The sequence below is a fragment of the Doryrhamphus excisus genome, linkage group LG4 (genome assembly GCF_037039965.1).
Source record: "Doryrhamphus excisus strain RoL-2023G ecotype Guam linkage group LG4, RoL_Dexc_Guam_v1.1, whole genome shotgun sequence".
NCBI lineage: Eukaryota > Metazoa > Chordata > Actinopteri > Syngnathiformes > Syngnathidae > Doryrhamphus > Doryrhamphus excisus.
The window spans coordinates 5,643,893-5,666,900 of NC_136360.1; the positions used below are offsets into that span (position 1 = coordinate 5,643,893).

At 39.1% G+C, this 23,008-nt stretch overlaps 1 protein-coding gene across 2 annotated transcripts in view; it reads right to left on the bottom strand.

Annotated features, from left to right (window-relative positions):
* The window catches only part of exoc2 (exocyst complex component 2), a 44,929-nt gene that overhangs the window by 8,331 nt on the left and 13,590 nt on the right, over positions 1-23,008 (bottom strand). Inside the window, exons 1-16 of one of the 2 annotated variants that reach the window (XM_058072297.2) lie at positions 17,588-17,648; positions 14,861-15,015; positions 14,214-14,390; positions 13,347-13,470; positions 12,681-12,794; positions 11,118-11,242; positions 6,022-6,102; positions 5,264-5,409; positions 4,764-4,845; positions 4,573-4,675; positions 4,243-4,361; positions 2,803-2,916; positions 1,857-1,975; positions 1,692-1,760; positions 1,429-1,586; positions 1,220-1,341 (exon numbers count right to left, since the gene is read on the bottom strand). In XM_058072297.2, the coding sequence (XP_057928280.2) occupies positions 1,220-1,341; positions 1,429-1,586; positions 1,692-1,760; positions 1,857-1,975; positions 2,803-2,916; positions 4,243-4,361; positions 4,573-4,675; positions 4,764-4,845; positions 5,264-5,409; positions 6,022-6,102; positions 11,118-11,242; positions 12,681-12,794; positions 13,347-13,470; positions 14,214-14,390; positions 14,861-14,978 (1,771 nt within the window). In that variant the 5' untranslated portion in view covers positions 14,979-15,015; positions 17,588-17,648. Of the gene's footprint in view, positions 1-1,219; positions 1,342-1,428; positions 1,587-1,691; positions 1,761-1,856; positions 1,976-2,802; positions 2,917-4,242; positions 4,362-4,572; positions 4,676-4,763; positions 4,846-5,263; positions 5,410-6,021; positions 6,103-11,117; positions 11,243-12,680; positions 12,795-13,346; positions 13,471-14,213; positions 14,391-14,860; positions 15,016-17,587; positions 17,649-23,008 lie in introns of those variants that run through there. The other variant, XM_058072298.2, reaches the window with a different exon arrangement.

A 23,008-nucleotide genomic window follows, 5' to 3' on the forward strand; every position in this document is an offset into this window, starting at 1 on the left:
TTATGAAATGTGCCGTTGCTTTCGTGCAAGATGTAATGGGCCACGTAACTTCCAAAAAGTTAAACTTTTGTCTTATCTGACCAAAGAGTATTCTCCCAATGGTCTAGAGCAGGGGTCAGCAACCTGCGGCTCCAGAGCCGCATGTGGCTCTTCAGACTCTTTATTGTGGCTCCCTTTGCGATGCTTGAATATTTTTAACACCCGAGTGGGGAAAATGCACGTCTTTTGTAATGAGTTTTAAAAAATCCAACTTTGTCTGAGACCATGAATGCATCCTGAGTGAGTTCTGACTGCTATCCAGTTCAGTACATGAAGAAAAACAAGTAATACTTACCTACAAATCTAAAAAATAAATTTGAGATAATTTAAAAACAGCGGCATGGGAACTTGTTTTTACGTTTACAGTAGTTTACACATACATTTATGTAAGTTTATCTCCAAAACTAGCAAGAGTACTCCAACTCGTCTTTTCTTATCTGAACTACTTTGATACCCCCAAATTCCCTCCAATATTGTTTTAAACATACTATATGTTTTGCGGCTCCAGGCTATTTTTCTTCAGTGGGCATTGGGTAAAATGGCTCTTTTCATAGTAAAGGTTGCCGACCCCTGGTCTAGAGCATCTAGAGCAAGATGCTTTCTGGCAAAATTGAGACAAGCCTTGATGTTGTTTTTGTTCAGGAGTGGTTTTGTCTTGGAACTCTGCCATGCAAGCCACGCTTACCTTAATTGAGGCAAGTGAGGCCTGCTGGTCTTTGGATGTTATTGTGGGGTCTTTTGTGACCGCTTGGAACTGTCATTGCACTCTTGAGGTAATTTTAGTTGGACGACCACTGTTCTATGTTTTCGCCATTTGTGGATAATGGCACTCACTGTTGTTCACTGGAGTCACAAAGCTTTAGAAAGAGCTTACATCACCTTTTCTAGACTGATAGATCTCAATTCATCTCAGTTATGTTTTAGCAGGGGGGCCTTCACTTGAGTTTGGATTTTTTTGTTCTCGCTTAATAATGAAAAGTTTAATAAAAAAAATGCATTTTGTGCGCAGTTGTGTTGTCATTGACTAATATTTTGATTTGTTTGATGATCTAAAACATTTAAGTGTGACAAACGTGCTGAAAAATATACTAAATCATGAAGGAGGCAAACACTTTTTCACACCCATCTATGTAATCAATACCCAATTCCACCAGTGGGTGACACCCCATCCCTCATTTACCGTCAGTGGTGTGCAGCAGTGTCACCATGAGGCAGTGAACTCTTAGTTCCAGCAGCAACTCCTGGATCACATGCAACAGATCATTTGGGATCTCCAGGGCAGACAAAGCCTCGTGACAACCCCTGGATGACACAGAACAAGACATGCCATTAAAAACCCTTCAGCACAATCAGACCTGCACAAGATTTTTTAAATTCTATTCAAATGACCTGACAATGTGTATGATTTCAGTAAGCCAGGCCCCAGCCACTTCTGTCTTGTTCTCCCAGCCTCCATAAAGACTTTGCTCCCCTTGTGGCAGTGTTGTGGGAAGAAGGGCCCCGCGTACAAGCTTGACCAACCGATTGGTCATTTCTTCAATCATTTTCTACAGAGGAAATATAGTCACTGTCAGGAAAACCAATTTTTAATACTCCAAAGTAAGAAACATTCTCTGTAAGAGGTATTTCTGTGAGGGTTTACTGCTGCATACTTTAAAGTCATTTTGCCGTTGTCTTGCATTCTTCTTTGATTTTTCCACCTGTCCAGATTTCTCCCCAGTCTGCACAAGTAATTTGGAAACAAACATAACCCAGTTATCTAATATCTCATATTTGGATTTTACACTTCCCACTGTAATGATTTTGCATTTACGTACCTCACTAAAAAGACTTCCATTGACATAAGAGATCCAAAGCTTCCAGAAATTGGGGAGTTGACCAATCACCACATCTGACAGCTTTTCTACAAACTTCACCTGCTGAGGGGTTTCAAAGTCTACAAGGGACAAAGATACATATTGCATTTCAATATATTTTTCAAACAAAAAACTAAAATCATGCATGACATCTCTTAATAAAAACACTGGGGAACTTTAAAAGGTCCATTGCACCTTGGCAAAGAATATGAGAGTCACTGGTACCAACTGGAGGCATAAAATATTCTAAATTATATTTCCTAAAGCTTTTTGTGACATTTCCCAATGGCATTAATTGAATGTAATGCAAAGCCTTTTATGCTAAATTCTAGCACTTTTCAAACCTTGAAAACACATTATTAACATTGAAACTCAGAATGTTAAAGCAAACACAGAAACCCATGTCCAGGGTCAGGCAAAAGGATCTGACACATTTGTAGATTAACTAAAAGGCAAATAAAGTAAAGAAACAAAAAAAGTGTTTTTTATTTTCGAAAAGTACATATAATGCCATTTTGCTTTGTGTCTTTGTTTTTTTTTTTGTTTTTTGAGTTGCTGCCATGAATTGGACTGGTGAGCATCGTTCATTGTAGAAACGTTGATCAAAACAAACAAATCTGTAACTGCAACACAACGAGCGTTCCGTTTGCACTTCAATCTTGGCAGGAATGATCCCGTACCAGCTTGAAACACAATCTTGTTATGGGTTACCAACTTCAGAGCATAATGAAACAGAATGGCATCATATGTACTTTTCGAAAATAAAAACACTTTTTTGTTTCTTTACTTTATTTGCCTTTTATTTAACCTACAAATGTGTCAGATCATTTTGCCTGACCCTGTACAAGAAAGAAAAAAATCCATATAATGTACGCATGTGGAACTGAGAGGTGAGTGTGGTACTCACTGGTAGGTCTCGTCATCTGCAGGCTACCCCCTCTCTTCAAAGATGATGTGTGGCTGAGTCTAGTGAGGACTGATGGACGGGTATCTCCCTCCAGATCAAGAGCTCCGACACAGACTGACACATAACAAAGAGGAGAGGGGATGGCAGATGAAAAACAAATCATTCCAGGCGATAAAGAAACACACACTTCAAATATCAAATAATCAAAATCATTCATAATTTAACATTCCTCAATAATCTCAGAATGCTTTCAAAACAAGCAATTCTCCCTCGTTCTTCTCATTCTCTCTTTATTTTTGTTCAGATCCAGCCCTGCGTTGGTCCAAAGCTAAGAAAATGTTCTGTTTTTCAGGGTACCCGATCTTTAAACTTTGTGAGAGCTTGGGTGTCTGGGGTCTTTTCAGTTTAACGTCTGATGTACAAGAGCACAGCCCCACCAGATGGCAACATGGAGCTGTGTTACACTGAACTATACTAAATGTCTCAGCAAATACCTTGGCTTATGAGACAACTTTAAAGTTCTACAACACCTCCAGACCATGAATGTAGTTACACATGACGTGATACTTTCGACAATTCTGAAACTATTACTAGTGAGTCTCTCATATGCAGGAAATAACTGAAAACCCAACAGACCAATGAGCTATGAAGGAGGTATGCAAAAAATGTATTTCCTTAAATCTTAAATAGAATTTCTCAGTATGAAGGGAAGCTTTCTAAAAATCAAGATGAACTCAAGAGATTGACAGTTTTGCTTTCTGAGATGTCTTCCACTCATTAGAGGGGAGAGCGGCTGTTGTTGCTTCAGGTGTTGGCTATGTGTCTCTATGAGACAGAGTAGGCATGAATGTTAATTAGTTAGTAATGTAGTTACTTCCATATCACAGCTTAGGAAAGGCTGATTATTAAATGCTGTCAATTTAAGAGGCAAAAAAACTATTTCTTCTAGATTATTTTGTGTAAGACAGGAGATCATTTCCACAAATGTCGAGTTCTGTAGCATAGTACATGTGTCAAACACACCTATCTAGTTATTGAAACAGGCACACTAAAAAGGCATTACTTCACACTGATTGAGCCTAATCACAACCACATGTCCTTTGGCCAAATTCCCTGTAATTATTCGGTGACCAACTGATTTTCCTATGATCTAATTTCCCTGCAAATTGCACATTATAAGCAGAAGAAGTGAACAAGCGCAGGGTATGGGTATCCCCACTGTCAAACATGGAGGTGGAAACATTCTGCTTTGAGGCGGTTTCTCTGCTAAAAGGTACCTACTGGCCTAAACCACAACACTAAAGATGGGTTGTGGGTTTTCCAGCATGACAATGAACCAAATCATATGTGTAGGGAAGTCCTAAATCCAATGATTGAAAATGCTGAATAGCTTTTCCTTGTGCAGTGAAAGCCATGCAATGCATAATGTGTTATTATTACCTTTCTGGCCACTAATGAATTCATCTCTACAGTCTTGCATCAGCTGCAAGATCCATTTATACTGAGCATAGATGCACTGCCACGCGGGGTCACCTGGAGCATGCAGGTCAGATAAGTATCTTCACAGGGAGACAAAAACAAGAAAATGCATTATTATTAAATCCAATTGCATTGAACAACTAATGTTTATTTGAATTTTAATATTTTCAACTTCAGGAACAAAGGTCTCGTAAGGCTTTTGTAAACTGCAATAGTGTTCAGACAAATATGTAAACCAAGGCAGACAGAATAATGGCTATAGGCACTAGGGTCATATCAAAAACAGAATACCTGATGTATCGCTTCTGGTCATGTAGTGTTGATGGAGTCTGCAGCAGTTTCTCCAGTAGAAGACTCCTAAGAGCCCTGATCCTAGACTCAACCTCAGCATAGACTTCACAAAGGAGAAAGATAAATAAAATAATATTGGATTTTTTTTTTCACTTTTGTTTGACTACAGAAATGGGTAATAATGAGTTTACCTTTTTTAAAAACGGGTACTTCGGTATTGCCAAACAGAGATTTGGCCTTCTCGTAGTCATTTATCACCACATCATAATCTCCCTGGAAGTCACAGCAGTTAATATTTAGCCCAACTGTGTATTACATTTGCTCTATCTAGTGGGGGAAAAAAAACTACCTATAGCAACGGGATGAGCTGAGAGACACTATTAGCAAAATAAAAACAGCCTAGAATTACTAAATGGATTGCTGAATTATAGTTTCTTCAGAGCAAATAGTTTCATGCTTGGCAATGAATATTTCAATAAGGTATTCATGTGTCGGTACCTTGAGTTAAATACAATTACAGTCTTCTATTTGATCACTGATTTGTATCTAACTGTGCATAGACAAAGGCAACCTTAATAAAATGATGTAAAATATTACTTGTATAGACGCATCAGGTGACTCCTCTATAGTATACATAATCTACGATATGCTTCTGTTGGTTTGTAAAGTGAAGACTTTGCAGGATAACTACCTTCTGAATATTGCGTTCAATGTTTAGCGGCAGGTTGAAAAGAAACTTGAAACGCTGCAGGACATTGAGTGCATTGCGTGTGGAGTCAGCTTTGTCTTTCCGCCCCAGGACCTCCTGGAATAGCGTATCTGCTGTATCACTCGCTCCTGCAATGAAAGCACAGATAGAGTAAGAGTGAAAAATACAGAATGTAAAAATTAGGATCCTTTTGAAAATAAATATTGTTACTGCATTTGTGGATGGACTGGAAAAAACGTCAAACCAGCAAAGTTGCCAAAATCAAAAGAAAATCTATAAATATGTCAACTTGTGTTTTGACACACTGACAAGGTATGACATTTGTTTGGGGCTGTGTGCTGTGGATCTATTAATGGGCTTGCTGATTATGCAGTAATCAATCTGGTATGTAGAAAAGCTATGAAAAATATGTCCATGTTCAGAAGCTCAAAGGTATTGTGTCTGAAAAAGCTAAATGAGAGCACAAAAACAAAAGCCACAGCATCACCGCATCGCGATGGTAGTGACCCACAACAAAAATGCTTCCTAACAGAAACTTATATACAGTGACTTTTTTATATAAAAATAATACTGTACATATACTGGTGTACTCTAATATAATTTCTTATGCAAATTGGGTATTCTGGCCGACTTTGGTGAGAGGTGGAGTCCACCCAGAACTGGTCGCTGGGCACATACTGTGTGTACATACAACCATTCAGGAAATACCAAATGTGAATTAACTGTACATAAAAACTTACTGTTGAGGATGACTTCCAGGCGTTGGGTCATTGATCCCTGCACTCTTTCAGTACCATCCGACTCCTGTCTCTGGTGAATTGCTTGAAGACATAAGTAAAATATAAGGTAAAAAAAAGCACAATATATATTTCAGGAATCAAAGATTAAACAATAAACATGGCCAAGAAAAAGCAAATGCTTAATTTGCAAGATCTAGACCACTCCTTGTATAACTTACAGTAGCATGCTAAAGTCATGACCTGATCTGCTCGCTGTACCAGATCAATTTACAAAATCCCTTAGCAGGACAGTTTTGCTGTCTTTAGATATTGGATGCCCTTTGACCTGCAGACAATGTGAATGGACTACCTGAGAAATTATGTTTACCAAAAAAACTTTTACAGAGGAGAGTACGGAAAGTATGAATTCTCAGATGGTTTATATGAATCATTTAGCATAGAGAGCATTTATGCTGGAGAGGGAATTTGAAAATGGGGAATGTGAGGATCAAACAACGAGAAAGGACGAGTGAGTGGTGTGGCCAACCCAGTGAATAAATAAATGGAGTGCCGAAGTGGGCCGTTGGGTGCTGAGAGCTTCACTGTGGGTTTATTGACAAAGGGGAGGTGAGCTGGGAAAGGTTTTGAGACCTTCTACATACTCATGAAACCATTCAAATATGCAGCAAGGAGACATCCGAAGAATGTGGTTAAGATAGAGAAACATCAGGAAAAAAATATCATCCACTGATTTCTCTTCTCTCCCTTCTCTGTCTTCCCTTGCCTCCCAGTTGTTCCATTACAAATACTGACTGTTAGCAGAGATTGGAGACAGCACAGGGGAGAGCTCTGTAAATAAATATTAAGGTCCAGTCTGACAGACAGAAGACGCAAGGCAACGACTAAAGTATTCCAAAAATATACTGTTCAAATATGCCATTTTCCAATCATTATTGCTGCCCCTTTTCTGCACCCCTCACAGCTACTAATAAGACTCTTGCTACTCATGCCGACCAGCAAACAAATGCCACCAACTTATGTTCTGACAAAGGAAAATTTTGATCCATTTTAAAAATGCTTTTTAAGTGGGAAAGCAAATAAATTATCTCTCATTATTAATTAATTTATTTTATTTTTAAAACATGCAAAGAGCCAATAAAAGACAATCTGTGGAACGAAAAAGCCCCCCTGGACATTGGAAGCCCCTGGAATGTTTCTTTTTCAGAAGCTCCAACAACGCAGACAAGTGCAACGGTATGAGTTTGAACATTCATTATTAGTATTTTATTATTCTTTCTTATTTCCTGCAGTGCAGCATTAACAATTCCAGCTTGTAGCACTGTTTCTACTGAAAAATGACACCTCACTGCTTTCGTCTTATCGGCTTGTCGTTGTCAGGGTCTGTACCCAAACATGAGACTGGAGACAGAAGAGGGTATACAGGGTCTCTCTTTAGCATTATTCTAACGCCACATTGAGATTTGCAGGCCTGCCAATATGTACTTCTTTCTTGCACTCTGCACGCATCCTGAGGCTGACGCCCTTTTAAGTTTTATTTAGTAGTGCTCAGTTCTCACACAGTATGCTGCGTTTGTGCGAACTGAGCACACGTGGCGTTGTGATTGAGGAGGAGACATGTACTCTCAGTAACATTCACAGTGAGGCATATTCACAAACGCCACTATATAGAACATTATTGTTACAACATTGTTGTTACTGTACACAGCATCACTGCCATGTTTCAGATCCATTACAGAAAAAGGTTACATGTTGTGTGCGAGACGTGCCATATGGCGAGAGATGCTCTTGTCATTTCCAGTTTGCTTGGCCAATCGTTCTCGTCCATGCACATTATCTTTAAAATTACTTGCAATTAAACTTACTACATGCAGCCCAGGAACCATCGGGAAGAGTGTGTATGTGGCACAAAATGAAACTAATCCTTCTGTTGTGATATAAGGTTTAAAAACATGTGATGATGTTGCACAAACATTTGCGTCTTATAACACAAATGAAAAAAGTCTGCCGATACAAAAGCAGTGGTGTCCAAAGTGCGGCACAGGAGCCATTTGCGACACATGGATCATACCCTATTTATTGGCCCACTGCACATTGCAGAAGACACAATATATGGAAAAAAATAAATCACATCTGTATCACATTTTGCTTTACTTTACTTTTTTCGGCGGGGGGGATTTGTTGATGGTTAGCTTACTGGAAAGCAAAGACATCTTTGTCACGTCTCCATGAACACAGGCAGGCAAACACCAGCTCCCCCTCCCTTCCTTGCACTCATCCAATCACATGCATTCACATTCATTCAGAATATAGGATATTTAACTCTTTTCAAAAATGTGCATTTTCCCCACTCAGGTGTTAAACAAACATATATTCGGGTATTGTGAAGGGAGCCACAACAAAGCCGCTGAAGAGCCACATGAGGGTCTGGAGCTGCGGGTTGCCAACACTGATTTCGGATGAACCCGAGTGCCAACCAACGCTTCTCATCTAATATTTGTATCTGACAAAGGCTCTTCTGGATGAACTGACAAACATCTCACCAGACACATTCTAAAACTTTCCAAACAATTGTACGCACATACAGCTGCAAGAAGAGACCAACTTTTCTCTCCTGCTCACTCTGAAGACACAGGAAAACAACAAAACCCACACAAAGAAAGCAGGTCTGCCTCACACTTCACCTTTGCCCTGTTGCCAGCTGTGTGTCCACTGTGTGTCACACTAAAGGGCTGATGATGTCACAACTAACCTAAACATCAGACCAAGCTCCGGATAGTCGGCCAGGAATTGAGGAGGAGCAACAGTCCCTGCTTCACTTCCTGGAACTATTGAGAACAAAAATGAATATGAATAAAAATACAGCGTCCCTGGTTTCTAAAGCTGGAGATGTTTTGACTACTGTCGGGGTGGGAGCTTGGGGAATTGGCTTGGGAATCTAGCATTTTTGGAACACGGTAGCCATTCGGCTTCCTGCATCGCTGGGAGACTTCCTTTTGACACAACAATGAAAAACCTCAAATTTCAATATTTCACAAACAAAAAAGCTGGACAGGCTGTCAGTCATTAAGCCAGCTGCTCTGTCTCTGACGAGCCATACACATCATACCACAGTAGCCCCATTTTTTAGTCATGCACAGTTTAGTACACAGAGTATATATTTTAACCTACACTAATTAAATATTCAACAACAACAGCTCGATTTTAAAAGTAAGGTGATTCTTAAAGTGCTGAGTTGCAACCACATGACTTAGAGGCAGTCTGCATTACTTCCGGAGAACAGAAGGGGTTCAAACGAAAAATATGACCACATACACTCAGTAAGTTTGTACAGTGCTTGGCAGATTAAAGCCAATAAAGTGCATGTCAATGAAATTTGCTCCAATTGTGTGAGTGTACATCAGGGGTCATCAAGTCATCAATCGTGATAGCCCAGGTGATCTTCAGGACTTACCCAGTCAATTGATAATTGTATGTTTATCAATTATATGTTTATATTGACGCATGCACTGTTAACTTAATGTCTTTACACGAAGCACTTTGCAGGGCAGTTAAGGGTATTTCTTAGGACCAATGAAACATTTGAACCATCCCAGATTCTTGCTTATGTCCTTAATCATGTCACAGAGACTCCTGACTAGCTATATGTGTACTGTGCATGTGTGTAAGTGATCCGTAAGACTTTATTCCATCCATCCATCTTCAATGCCGCTTATCCTCACTAGGGTCACAGGGTCGTGGAGCCTATCCCAGCTGTCTTTGGGTGAGAGGCAGGGTACACCCTGGACTGGTCACCAGCCAATCACAGGGCGCATATAGACAAACAACCATTCACACTCACATTCATACCTATGGACAATTTGGAGTCACGAATTAACCTAGCCTGTTTTTGGAATGCGGGAGGAAACCTGGAGAAAACCCACGTACGTAAGGGGAGAACATGCAAACTCCACAGATTCAAACCCAGGTCTTCCCGATCTCCTGACTGTGTGGCCTACATGCCAACCACTCAACCACTGTGCGGCCAGCCAAATGAACAGATGAAAATAAACACCATCAGTGACACAAGCCGTATACAACTGTCTTGTGAAATACACTGCGTACCAAGAGTGAATACCCGATTTTAGATAATGACGAGATGTTCGTACTTGTCAAAAATGCATCATTTGTAACAGATACTTGTTTATAACAACTGTACAGCTCATCCCTAAAAGGAATTATAACGTTCACACTCTTCATTCCCGAAAATTGCACAACTATCTTCAAACAAAACATTTAGACAAAGGATTTAACAGTTTTCTTCCTTTTGACAGTAGACAAAACCGAACCCATTCTGATGTTAAAATAGTGTAGGACAGCATAGTGGAGTGTAGTATTACTGTAGAGCAGTCATGAATTTTTGCCCAAGGCCCCAAGAGAATCAATAATCGCATCTGTGTATATTTCCCTTTTAGGCAGTGGGCACACAGTAGGCACACTCTGTCTCAATGCAGGAATGACTGTGCATTGTTCCCATTGGTCAAATTGGGTCTGTTATCAGCATTATCAATGCTAATACTGTGGCTTGCATTGTGGTGCGCTGCTATGTTTATTTGGATCCAGCCACTAACAATGAAAACATTGCATTTCTCCCAAACAGGGGACAAGTATGCGGAAAGTAATAATAATAATGACAATGGGGGCAGAAAGTGTACATATAAATAGTCTAAGGAAGTAACTGAGTGGCTACAACGGGAGAGGACAGTAAACAATCAAAACACATGAATGACAAGCTTAACAATTGCCTTCAGGTACCAGAGTGGCAGCAGTTGGCGCTAGCTTGAAATCCAAGTGGCATCTCAAGGCCAATGTTGTTCAGGCACAGCCAACCTTTCTTTGATGAATGTGAATTAATAGTATCAGAGTTGTACTGTGCAGCATTAGCAGTTGTGTGAGTCTCTTTGAACAAACGACTCTTGAACTGAAAGTGGGAGTGGGGAGACCACATGTTAAGTATTTTAATGCAGAAAAGAGTCAATGGGTTGAAAGTATGAACTCTATAAATGGTTGCCCATTTAGAGCGATCCAACTTTGCATCAAAATGTCTTAATCGTTCTCACCTGCCAGAGCGTCCTGGGCCTCAAAGAACGTACTGAGTCCTCCCTTCACATAGGCCAGACTCCCCTCATTCTTCTTGGTGGCCTGCTTTTTCAAATTGCTGGCAGCAATCTTCAACTGCTCAAAACTAGGGATAAAAAAAACTTTGTCACATGTCCATGTCGTTCACGCTTAAGCGGTAAATGGTTATACTGCACTTATTTAGTCATTTAATCATTCATTCACTTGTTTGTAATCAGAATTCAACTAATAATTTATTAGATTCTGATTGCAGTCTCCTCAAACTTGTTTGTTGTTGTTAAGATAGCCTCCTTCAAAGTCAAGCATGAAAAATATACCGTATCCAATTGGGTGTATAATATGCTGTAACTTTCCAATTAATTACTTATTATGATTTTACCTTTGTAACATGGGAAACATCCATTAAGAAAGAGTTAATTTTACATTTTAGCTAAATGAGCTAATGCCAGTATGTCTTTAAACCGCAGTTATCTGACCATAAAGCAGACGTAAAGCTTTTAGGAACACAAGTATGGATAACATGTACAGTGCAGCATTTATTTTGAAATAAGTTGTTGACATTGCATGTTTTTTGCCTTCCTTTTTTCCCCAGTGTTCCTGGTGTTAGCCTACCAGTCAATGGAACTGTAATCGGTGCGGGATAAAGTTATTTGTAATAAAGACATGTTCAGAACACAGATGTACCTACACAGTGTATTAATAACACTGCAATACTCAGTCACCAAAGCTTGGGATTCTTTGTTTGGGTTCTGAAGTCTGAGGAATAATGTAGCAAATGGACGAGTTTGTGTAACATTCCTATTTGAGTCTAGCAACTGAATGAGCCTTGTAGGTTCCCATAGGAGAGCATGAACTAAGCTTTGTGATATGTAATTATAGGTATGTAAACAAAACAGCGTATGAGAACATAGGGAAAACTGTGATTTCAATGTACATCGGTAAATCACAATAGCATTACATAAATATTAGATTACTATAAGGGCTGCCAAACTTTACAGAGGACTAAATAATTTTACTTCATGTAGTCAGATATAAACATCATTGTTGACTCACAGAGACAATCACATACAATCGTGTCCTATGCAGAGAGTATATATGACTGTGTGTTGAGTGTCTAGAGTGAAGCTTCCTTTGCAGGAAGAAACATTCAGGCAGCAAAGTCCAAATAAAGTGCCTGGTCATACAGGATTCCGGGGTCTGGGTTACGGAAAGGACAGGCAGGAGAGAGGAAAGCAGGAGAGTCCAAAATAACTCATAATTGTTTTTGTTTTTTTCCTGGAACATATTGGGATATTGAATGACTTTTATTTCACTATTACTGTGCATTCACACAGCTCTATTCGGGTCATGGTCGCAATAATTGTCATGCACCCCTAAAGTCTTTCCACATTTCTGAACTGATGATGATTTTTAAAAATTGCTAGATAATGTTAATTAATTCGGTATACTCAGGAACATTGAAAAATCCCAGAGCGCAAATGTAGGTAATAAAGTTTTATTCTTGGTGGTTCTGGAATAAAATTTTAGTACAGCAAAAGACATACCCAGTGCCTGCATGATTTTCAATAAGATACCACGTGGCAGAGAAGTTCTCACTGGTGAAGTCTCCACTCATCCCTGGAAATGTCATCTCAATGTCTTTCAGTGGGAAATTTCCTCTATGGAAACAAAGACAAACACATTTACAGCAGAATAGTAAAAGAGTGGGGAAATATAAGTTTGGCGTGGGAAGCTACAGCCAAGATTGTGATGCCTGGTTGCTCATAAACAAATCAGGGCTTCATTAGGAAAACTTGATCTTCAGTAATGACTCGAAGACTACAGAAATAATTTCTAACCAACTAACCACTCACTGTGCAGTCACATTCAAGCATGTACAAAACATTCAGTGTAGAAAACACTATTTGGATGTGTGATCACAAAAAGTTTTCTACCTGCTTGGCTTATAGAAGGAAGCAGGGATGCAGCTGGCTTAAAGATGATGTAGTACTATATCAACTAAGGGTGTTTCTGCTTTACATTTTTCTAAAACAAAGTCAATGCTGATCTCTTAAGTTCGTTAACAGCTATTGCCACATTGGAAACATATTTTATAAGCTTTATATGTGGAGACCTCTCTTTTAGGATGCAAACTATGATGGAACAAGGAGTGTTCTTAAAGCGATAAGACTTATCATGCATGTGTGCATTTGTTAGCTCGTGCTTCATACTTGTCTATCTCGATACCCAATGGATTGTTGGGTCGGAGGGAGAGAGGTGAGATGCCTTTGTTGCGGTCAGTCCTGTCATAGTAGTTCAGTTCATCAACCCACACAGCTGACTGGTCCAAGATACCTGGAGGACAAAGCAAGCCAATGAGCTCAAAAAAGACAGCGAATGATTAGAAGAAAAGAATGCAATATTCAGGTTATTAAAGTATGTATCTAAAGTCAACATCGGGCTCTGTTTAGGAGTTTAAGAATAAGAGGATCTACATCACAATTGATATCACAGTAAATATGACAAAGAAATCTGTTTTTATTTTTTCAGTAGAATCATATTAAATACTGCTTATGTTTTGTATATTTATTTTATTTATGTTATGTATCAACACAATTTGGAGGGTTTTTTTTGTTTCCTATAAGGACCTTCCTCAGGAGCAATTCCGGTTTTTGTTTCATCATATTGGCTTTTTAGCTCCACCAGGAGTTGCCATGGTTTGTTTGGATGTTTACTATGAGAGGCATTGAGTAAAAGCAACGTAACTGATACCCACTGGGGAGGGTGCAATATCGGACATTGCATTCAGTTTGTGGAGATCCACAATTGCTTTTAATCCCCATTTACTAAAATATTGAGATGGGAGCAAGTGCTGCTCTAATGTATTGATAAAGTTTCACACTGCTTTTCAGTGAGTTACAACAGGTTTAAACTGATAATACTGCATTGGCTGGCCTTTTGAAATTTTCTACAAATATAAATTCACACATATACGCATACACAGTATATATATATAGATATATATATACACACACAATCATTAGCAGCAGTTTAAACAGATTATTTTACTGAGGAGGAAGCCACGCTGAGTTACTTACCAATCCTCTCTGGTTTGAGCAGTTTGAATGAAACAGTGGAGGTCCCTAGACCCCCAGACTTGGTTGTGACAATGATTTCTCCCCTGTCGTCCTTTGCTGGGCCTACGCGACACACTATTTTGCTGGCTGACATCCACTCTGCTGTAAGCAGGCAATTATGGCCACAGATTGACAGACCTAAAAGAAACAAAAGCGAGAAGAAAGGTGAAAGGGTTGAATTTTTGATACACATTAAAAATAAGTATACACACACTTCTTTAGAATACATTTTAGACTACATTTATTGTGTTTGCATTTTATATATGTTATACTTGAAAAAAAGATTTCCAAAAAAGTGTATAACACCAATATCTGCCATGAAAAAGACCTCCACAATTAATTTCACTTTATTTACCTATTAATTCTCATTCTCATATGTTGTTTAATGCCAGGTTATGAGACAATATTTCCATGCTTCAGTGTGTTACCTTTATTTTTCTTCAATCATAATAATATAATTGATATAAAACAGTAAATAGTATTACTAATTACCAATTATACGAATACTTACTATTACTAATCACAATCATAAAATTACTAATGGAATTTTGAGAAATTCGAGAAATAAATTGGCATGACATTCATTCCGATGACATACAGTATATTACCAATGAGATCAGCGGAACCAGTGCCCAGGTTTTCACCACGAATAGTGACTTTAGTCCAGGCTGCACCCTCCTTGGGTGAGATGCCGGTGACGAGTGGGGGTGGACGGGCACGAGACATGGTGGTCTGCGGCAGTTATACTGGGGATGATTAAAAGCTGAAAAATGACAGCAGAGGGGCACATGTAAGAAACACATACAAACATATTGTAAATGAATTTAAAACAATTTTGCAATATTCAATATGCATTTAATCTTATTTTAAGGTTGAAAAACAATTAACAAAACAGTCAATTATGTATTGTTAGTGATCCATAAAGAGGTTTAATAATGGTAGCTCCGTGCTACTGTCCATTTTTGCTTGGTGCATAATCTCATGTGGTCATATGTGTATGTGGCTCAGTAACAAGCCTTGTATTGAATTAATTTACTTATTGACTTCTGTACGTTATGTGCCTTTCTTTTGATAATTATTTACACATTTCTGTGTAACATTAGTTGCATTGTACTGATTATTTTCATGTTGGTGCAGACCAAAACACAACAAAAGAAAGTCTCTCCGTTTCAAATTAGTAGCCTGTGTGTGCAGTTGAAAACTAAGGCAAACTGACAGTGTTATAAGGCATATAACACTGCACTATTGTATTTGTTGTGTGTTTCTGCGCAGCATTTCTGAGAAAAGGTGGGGGCACAATCATTACGCAAACACACAATGGTCATAATGACAGATCAGCTAGATTGCGTGCAAAGGGCCATAACTAGTGTTGTGTGGTCTGCGTATTAGGCAGTATGTTAGGCAGTGCGTGGATGAATCTAAAGAGGGTCTCTGGGCAGTGTGTATACATAACTTTGTGTGTGTGGGAGTGTGTGTGTGCGTGTGGTCTGGGTGTGTGGTCTCCGGCACAGGCCTAAGGAGAGCCTGCCGACGGCTGGGATGAGAAAAGCGCTGTTTACTTTACTCTGGGGGCTGTGCATGAACACGGGAACACTGCCCAGACCCCTCTCCATAACACCGGGGTGCGCACGATCAGACAAACATGCACACACACAGACCAAGTCACACAGAAAGCAAAGAAAATGTTTCACGTCATGTCATGGCCCATCTATAACTACTTAGCAAACAAACCAAGGTTATAGAAAGTGCAACCCTAGGCATTTCAAAGATTTACTGTCAATGGAATACTACTTGAAACAACATGGACACTGTACAGAAAATCCAAGACAAAAGGGATCTTAAGAGTAAAGTATTAAGGGCAATGACAGATTCTATTTTAACTATTTTCCTTCATCCAAGCCTAATCACATTTTTCTCAGAGCTTCCACAACACTAATTAATGTAAAAAAAAAAAAAAAAAAGAAAAAGAAAAACTGAGGCACAGTGACTAAGTCAACAGGGGAACAGCTCTAAAAATATTTGAGTATGAAAGAATTTCAACTGTATAAACCAGGGATTTTCAGAGGGGTGTCAGAGATCGCCAGGGGAGGTGCGAGATGGGGCGGCATTGGTGTGCAGAATAACAGAAAACGACATTGAAAACTGTAGTTATGCCTTAAGCCCACTAGATAGCGACAAAGACCAGTAGATGGCTGCAAGGCACACTGTTCAGACCTTGAAAACCCCTTGCTCTACACCACATGTCAATGGAGGGCCAAAGCAATCAGTTGATATACTAATTGATGAGCTCCTTCCCTAAAATTGAAGGTGGTGTTGATCATTAAAAATCACCAAGAAAAAAAACATTAACATAAACAACCAGTTTTATTAAAAAAAAACATGTCTCCTATTTCCATGAAATGGAAACAATCCCCAATACTTTCCAGTCAACGCCACAAATATATTTAGCTTCATCCCTTCTGTTATGATACTGCTATTACTCTGATATCAACACAAAACATACATAGTTTTTTATGACTTATTTTGTACTGTGGTAAAGGCTTGACATTAATCAAACAGACAATAGTCAGCAACATTTGGTATAAGAAAAAGTAACCCATTTACTTCTTCATGTGTATATAGTTTTATTCACAATGTAGTGGTAGCTAGGCGTAATATAGCTAGGTTCGAGGTGTGATCACGTGACTTTGATAACATTATGCACCTGAGCATCCCAGCAGTAAAAGCATTATTCCTACTAAACTGTACACATGTACAGTGTAGTCACATGTTCTTTTTCTTCATATTTAAATATGGCAAACAACACATATGATATACCACATCAAAATACCTATTTACGTAGCAGAATTGCAAAGGAATGGACGTCAGCTTATGTATTTCCCTTAAGTCTGTTCTATATTAACATATGTAGAATAGTTTAGCCATATTGATAAGTGTGGGGGGAAATGCTAAGCAAAACCGATCTTAGTGCCAATAAATAATCACTGTACAAAATCTTAGTGAACCGCTGTTGTCCTCGCCAATGAACATCTGTGTGAAAATGGCGAAGGACATCAATATATGTACCCCAGTCCCCGGACCAGTATCAACAAGAAAATATAATAATAACAAATGCAGTATATGTGGTAGATGGTTTTAGAATGAAGCAACATTTGAGATGTTGACAGAGCTCTGACAGCTAAAGCTAACTGGCTAGCGGTTGAATTGTAATCTGCTATTTGTGTTTTTGCTTCTTATCCAACCACAAATGCTCCTAAATATATAATCTGACACGCGACATTATTCAATCGTATTTGAAGGGATACGGTAATATAGTACAATAAAAAGTAACTTACTCTGCAACCCAGCCGAGATGTTGAGATCGCTTCCGGTTTTCTGGGTTCATTGCCGGATATCCGTTCTTGTATGAGCCTTTCAAAATAATTGTTGTTTTGTTTTTTTCTCTACGAGACAAATTGTAGCACCCCGTTTACTTCACACGTCATATTTGTCAATATTATTATTCTTATTGTCCTCTTGAAGTAAAATTACACAGACTAATGTGCAAATTGTGTTTTTTTGTCAAATTGTCATAGAATTGACAAAAAATGGCTCATTTTCATTTTACACTGTCACCTGTCATCATAAAAATCCTGTTCTATCAATGTTTGAATGAAGTTTAAAATAAATGTGGCTATATACCAATCATCATGTCATCTCTGCTGTAAAAAGCAGACTGTTTGAAGATCAAACTTAAGTTGCTTTGCCTCTTTCCTCAGTTCTCTTTTCACGCTGGATCATTGAGGTATTTCCACATGTTCTGGGAAAGGCGCAGCATCATTAGAAATGCATCAGAGACCACCCAGGCACACAACAACACTGATACAATTACATTTATCTCAACAAATTGTGCAGGGCACAAAATTTTGATAAGGCAAGGCCCACACCCTTGGGAAGCCGCACTGTTCAATTAGACTGGCTATTCTGATAATTGAAGGATGCAACTGTGACTTTGGAGTTTGCACAGATGTTGATGCTCATCAGATACAATTTGTTTACATAAACAACCGCTTACAGTGATGAAGCTTGGATATTTGCATCAAAGTCTCAGTGGGACACCCATCCATCCATTTTCTATACTGCTTGTTTTCATTAGGTGAGCCAATGGTTTTATACAAATGCAATTAGAGGAACCATTGCACAATTAATGACACATTACCAGGTTCCTTTTTTTTAATTTGGCTTGTAGCAGCAGGGTGGGTCAGTGAAGAAGTTTACAGAGAAGTTTACCCACAAGTCCAGATTCTGTAAAAAAACGTGCAGGTTTTGAAAGAGACATTGCGGCATCTGCAGCAATTTGGTTGTTGTACCAGACCGTCATTTTACCGGGTGATCTATATTCTCACCCTCACCATGAACTTTGGATCATGATCGAAAAACGAGATGATGAACGAGAAATGAGTTTTGTCCACTGTCCATACCCTAAGAGATCGGGTGAGGAGCTCAGTCATCCAGGAGGGGAGTACACACGTTGCTCCTTCACATTGAGAGGTGTAGGTGGCTGGGGCATCTAGTCCAGATGACTCCGGACGCTTCTCTGGTTTTCTGGGCATGCCCAGCCACCATCTGGACCTAGGACACACTGGAGGGATTATGTCTCATTGGAGAAAAATGGATGGATGGATGGATGGATGGGTGAATGAATGAATGGACTTTGGTGGGAACGCAGTGGGTATTTCAAAAACCAATGCAATTTGAAAACTTCCTGAAAAAAGGTGCTATCAGACCAGTTAGGACCTTTCATTAGTACAATTTTAGAAAAAAAACATCAGAAATGTGTTTTGTGGGCCACTTGGTTTGTGGTATATCAGTTACATTTTTTCAGTAGTAGTTTTTAGTTGTTTTTTTTAGTTACGCACTCAAATTATTCACATTTTATTGCAAAACAAATGATTATATTTAGTGTTTAAATAGTTCATCCAACTTTTTGGAACAGGTGTCCAAGGTGCTCGATGCTGTCTTGATGCTTTCAATGACCCCTGATGATCTGTCATCTACATACTGTAATGGAACATGCTATGCTGGCACCATTGCTCATCCCTGAACCCTATTGTTCATTGTTTGTCTTCTCCATTTTTTTCCCATGGGCCCCTAGCCAGTAAGAGGAAAAGGTCACTGTAAATATTGCACTGAAACACTCCCTCCCTCCCTTGGAGCTCCTGAAGATGGAACAGGCGACCAGTGGGTGAGCGCTTCCTTCCTGCACAGGGCATTTCAACTGCAGGACATCAAACAAGTAGAATCCCTCAGTGTCAAAGATCATTACGGTGAGATCATATGCTGAATGTTGACATTACAATAACCTGGGCAGGTCTCAGCTTTTTGTCCTTTAGCTAGTATAATAACTATTTATTGGTGATTTTTAATATTTAATTATATATTATACAATATTAGTCAAGCTCAGCTGTTATCTTGTATTTTACATTTGGTGGGCGACAGTGGAGAGACCCCAACATTGCACCACGATACCGGTATGCAGTCCTGCATCTGCATGCCTGCTGACTCATGTGAACACTGCATGAAGTTCATGCTCAAAGACTAGGTGGGACACACACCAGTCAGACTAGATGGGACAGGTCTAGTACTATATTGACCGATGATTTTCAATAGGTGATTTTCTGAGCCATGTTAACTAACTTCTGGAGAACAGCCCTGTCTGCTTAGGTTTAGCTTCCCAAACCAGGCAGGATGGACTAAGTCAGTACACTTTCTATGGAGCAATGGTGGAAGGTTTTCAGCAGAAATGAGATGTTCATCTCTGGTGGGCCTGCTTCACTACGTAGTATTGACTCTCCGTTTCCAATCATGCAGCATTTGAAAAACACTTGTACAATCAAAATGTGACATTTGGAAAAATACATATTTTGACAACAATAGGTTCTATCAACTTGAAACCTGAAAGATTTACCCCCTCAGGAGTGACCACAAGCTTTCCAACGATAACACCCATGACATTCCGGGACATCAGAAAGTGGGATGAATTTAGAAAAAGTCATAGAGAGTCGTGGTTGGTACTACTGGAAAGCTGGTAGTAGCTTTTGGAAGGATAGAACTTGGTTCAACATAGATAGGACCTACTGTTTGGGAATGAATAATGAAAAACTCTCATCCAATCAGAATGCTGTACGAGAAAAAATTATCAGGTGCTATCAACTTGGAACAAAAGCGAGCCCCACCTTTCTAACACTGGCACACATGACTCTCTATGACTTTGCTTCCCGAGATACACCATTTTCTTCTACATTTCTGGCATTATAATGAGTACAGCAAAAACTGCAATTCCCAGTAACATTTTTGCACATATCTCCCCGGTGCGTCATCCCCTACATTCACCCCGCAATCTTTCCAAGCAAATGAAAACATACATATTAAACTGTTCATTTATGGCGGCTCTGTTCGTAACCTGCTTTCATATCCTACTTGGCATTTGTGTTAACCTCCGGCACAGCTGCTGAAAAATAAATTCATGGCTTTGGCAGCCATGCGCCACCCAACAGTAGTTCACCCCACACTTTGGGAACCTCTGCTCGGTAAACTATCGTCACCATGGAAAATAAACACAGCGACTGACTGGCTGTTATAGTGTGTCAAGTTATTAATAAACTGTCTTAATAAAATGTGCTTGTCACTTGTCATTATTTCACAATGTGCATGTGTTTGCCTGCTCGGAACTCTCTACCTTGAAGTCAGGTTCCTCATTATATCACAACAGGACAGAAAAAAATAAACGTGAGAGAAGTTGCTTATTTTAAAACTTCTTTTAAAAACATACAAACCAAAGTTAATTTCCTGTAACTGAATTGGGGCAGGAGTGTGTAACTTACATATCAGCTTAATTAAGTAATTTAGTAATAAGTATAAGTTGTTTAATTTTGGTGACATGCTTGTCGATACTATTGTGACAGGACAGAGAACTCTTCTCTGAAAAAGGGATGGAAGTGAAAGGATAGAAATGGGTGTTTTTTGAAATGTTCAGGCTTTTACCACCCTGGTTAAGATAGCATGTTCTATGGCCTCTCATAACACCATTCCTTTCCCCCCTCCCTGGCCAGACAACAGGCTACTGTGTATCAAGAGGCACAGGCCCTCTTCACTGTGGGAAAAGCCTGTGAAGAATCCACAAGGGTGGCAAAATATAGCTGAACCAGAATGATTTCCACAAATATGCACTGCACATGGGGAATCGGGATAAAGGGATGGAGGTCGCTTGCTTATCTATTTGTCAAAGCCAATGTGACATTTTTTTTTAAAATCTGACCATACTAAATAATATTTTTTGCGCTTGGATTATTGGGGCATATCCTAAGAAGCATCTGTGTGTGTGTGCACTGATGACACATATAAATCTGCTACAGTCACCAATTATGTTGGTTAAAACGTTTTTTTTATGTTTTGCCTATGGAGAAATCTACAAGTGTTGAACGATGGGGCGCAAACTAAAGTCGGCTTTCAGATTGAACTTTCTCTTTGCCCACCAATAACATTCACACCAAGGTGCATTCAATGTTACAGTACATAGTAGGCTAATCGCCATGTTTCTCAGAGTCATTCATTCATTCATTTTCTACTGCTTATCCTCACTGACGTCGCAGGCGTGCTGGAGCCTATCCCAGCTGCCTTCGGGCGAGAGGCGGGGTACACCCTGGACTGGTCGCCAGCCAGTCACAGGGCACATATAGACAAACAACCATTCACACTCACATTCATTTAGAGTCAATTTAGAGTCACCAATGAACCTGCATTAACGTGGATGATTACCCGGAGAAAACCCATGCCCTGTGAGGACATGCAGCATTGAAAACGGATGGATGGAGGGATGGATTTTTGAATATCCTACAGTTTTTTTTTTACATAACAAACAACGTTTTCTTCATAATCATCCTCAATTATGAATGTTGTGATGCAGACAGCAATTAATGTTTTGTTTTGCTTTTTTGCCATAGGCCAAAAATGAACTGCAAATGGCCTCAGAACTTTGGACTCCACTGAGGCAATACCAATTTGACAGATTTTAAATATATTGAACAAAATGCAGATCTTAGGGACAAAAATGACAGGGCACGAACCAAAACTGTTAATTATATTTTACTTCTTGTAAGACATGTACTGGATCTTAACACATTTAGCTTTTCTAACAGAATTTCTTTCAGAGTTCATACAACCCAGAAGGGGGCGCCCAAGATTATTATTTTGTGAACTGACAGCCATGATAAACTTTACTCATATTTCTCACATTTTGGAAAGCAAGAGAAACAAATCTTTCTTGACTCAAATGGTCTAAAACGGAAACATTGTCATTCAAATCAAGAACTACCTGAGGTTATGTTTCAGTTATAAAAATGTTGGATATTTCTTACGTCACATATTATACAGTAACAATGACTAAAACAAATGACATTCACAAATAACTGAAATGCATTGGTATGTCATATTAAAATACATAGTAGTATAGAATCCAATTTACATGTATTTGTAGACCCTATTTGCTCCTGAAGAAAAGTAAAACAACATAAAAAACTCCCAACAAAACATACTTATAGGTACTTAAAACTCAACTTTAATTATTTTCAAAAATGGAAATTACAATGCATGACATAAGTAATATCACAGACCTTTGACATTATGAACAAAATGAATTCTAGGTGTTCCACTTGGTGTGTGGTATTGCCCCCATCATTTTCCTTTGTGTGCGAGTAATACCCATCTCTTCTTCTGAA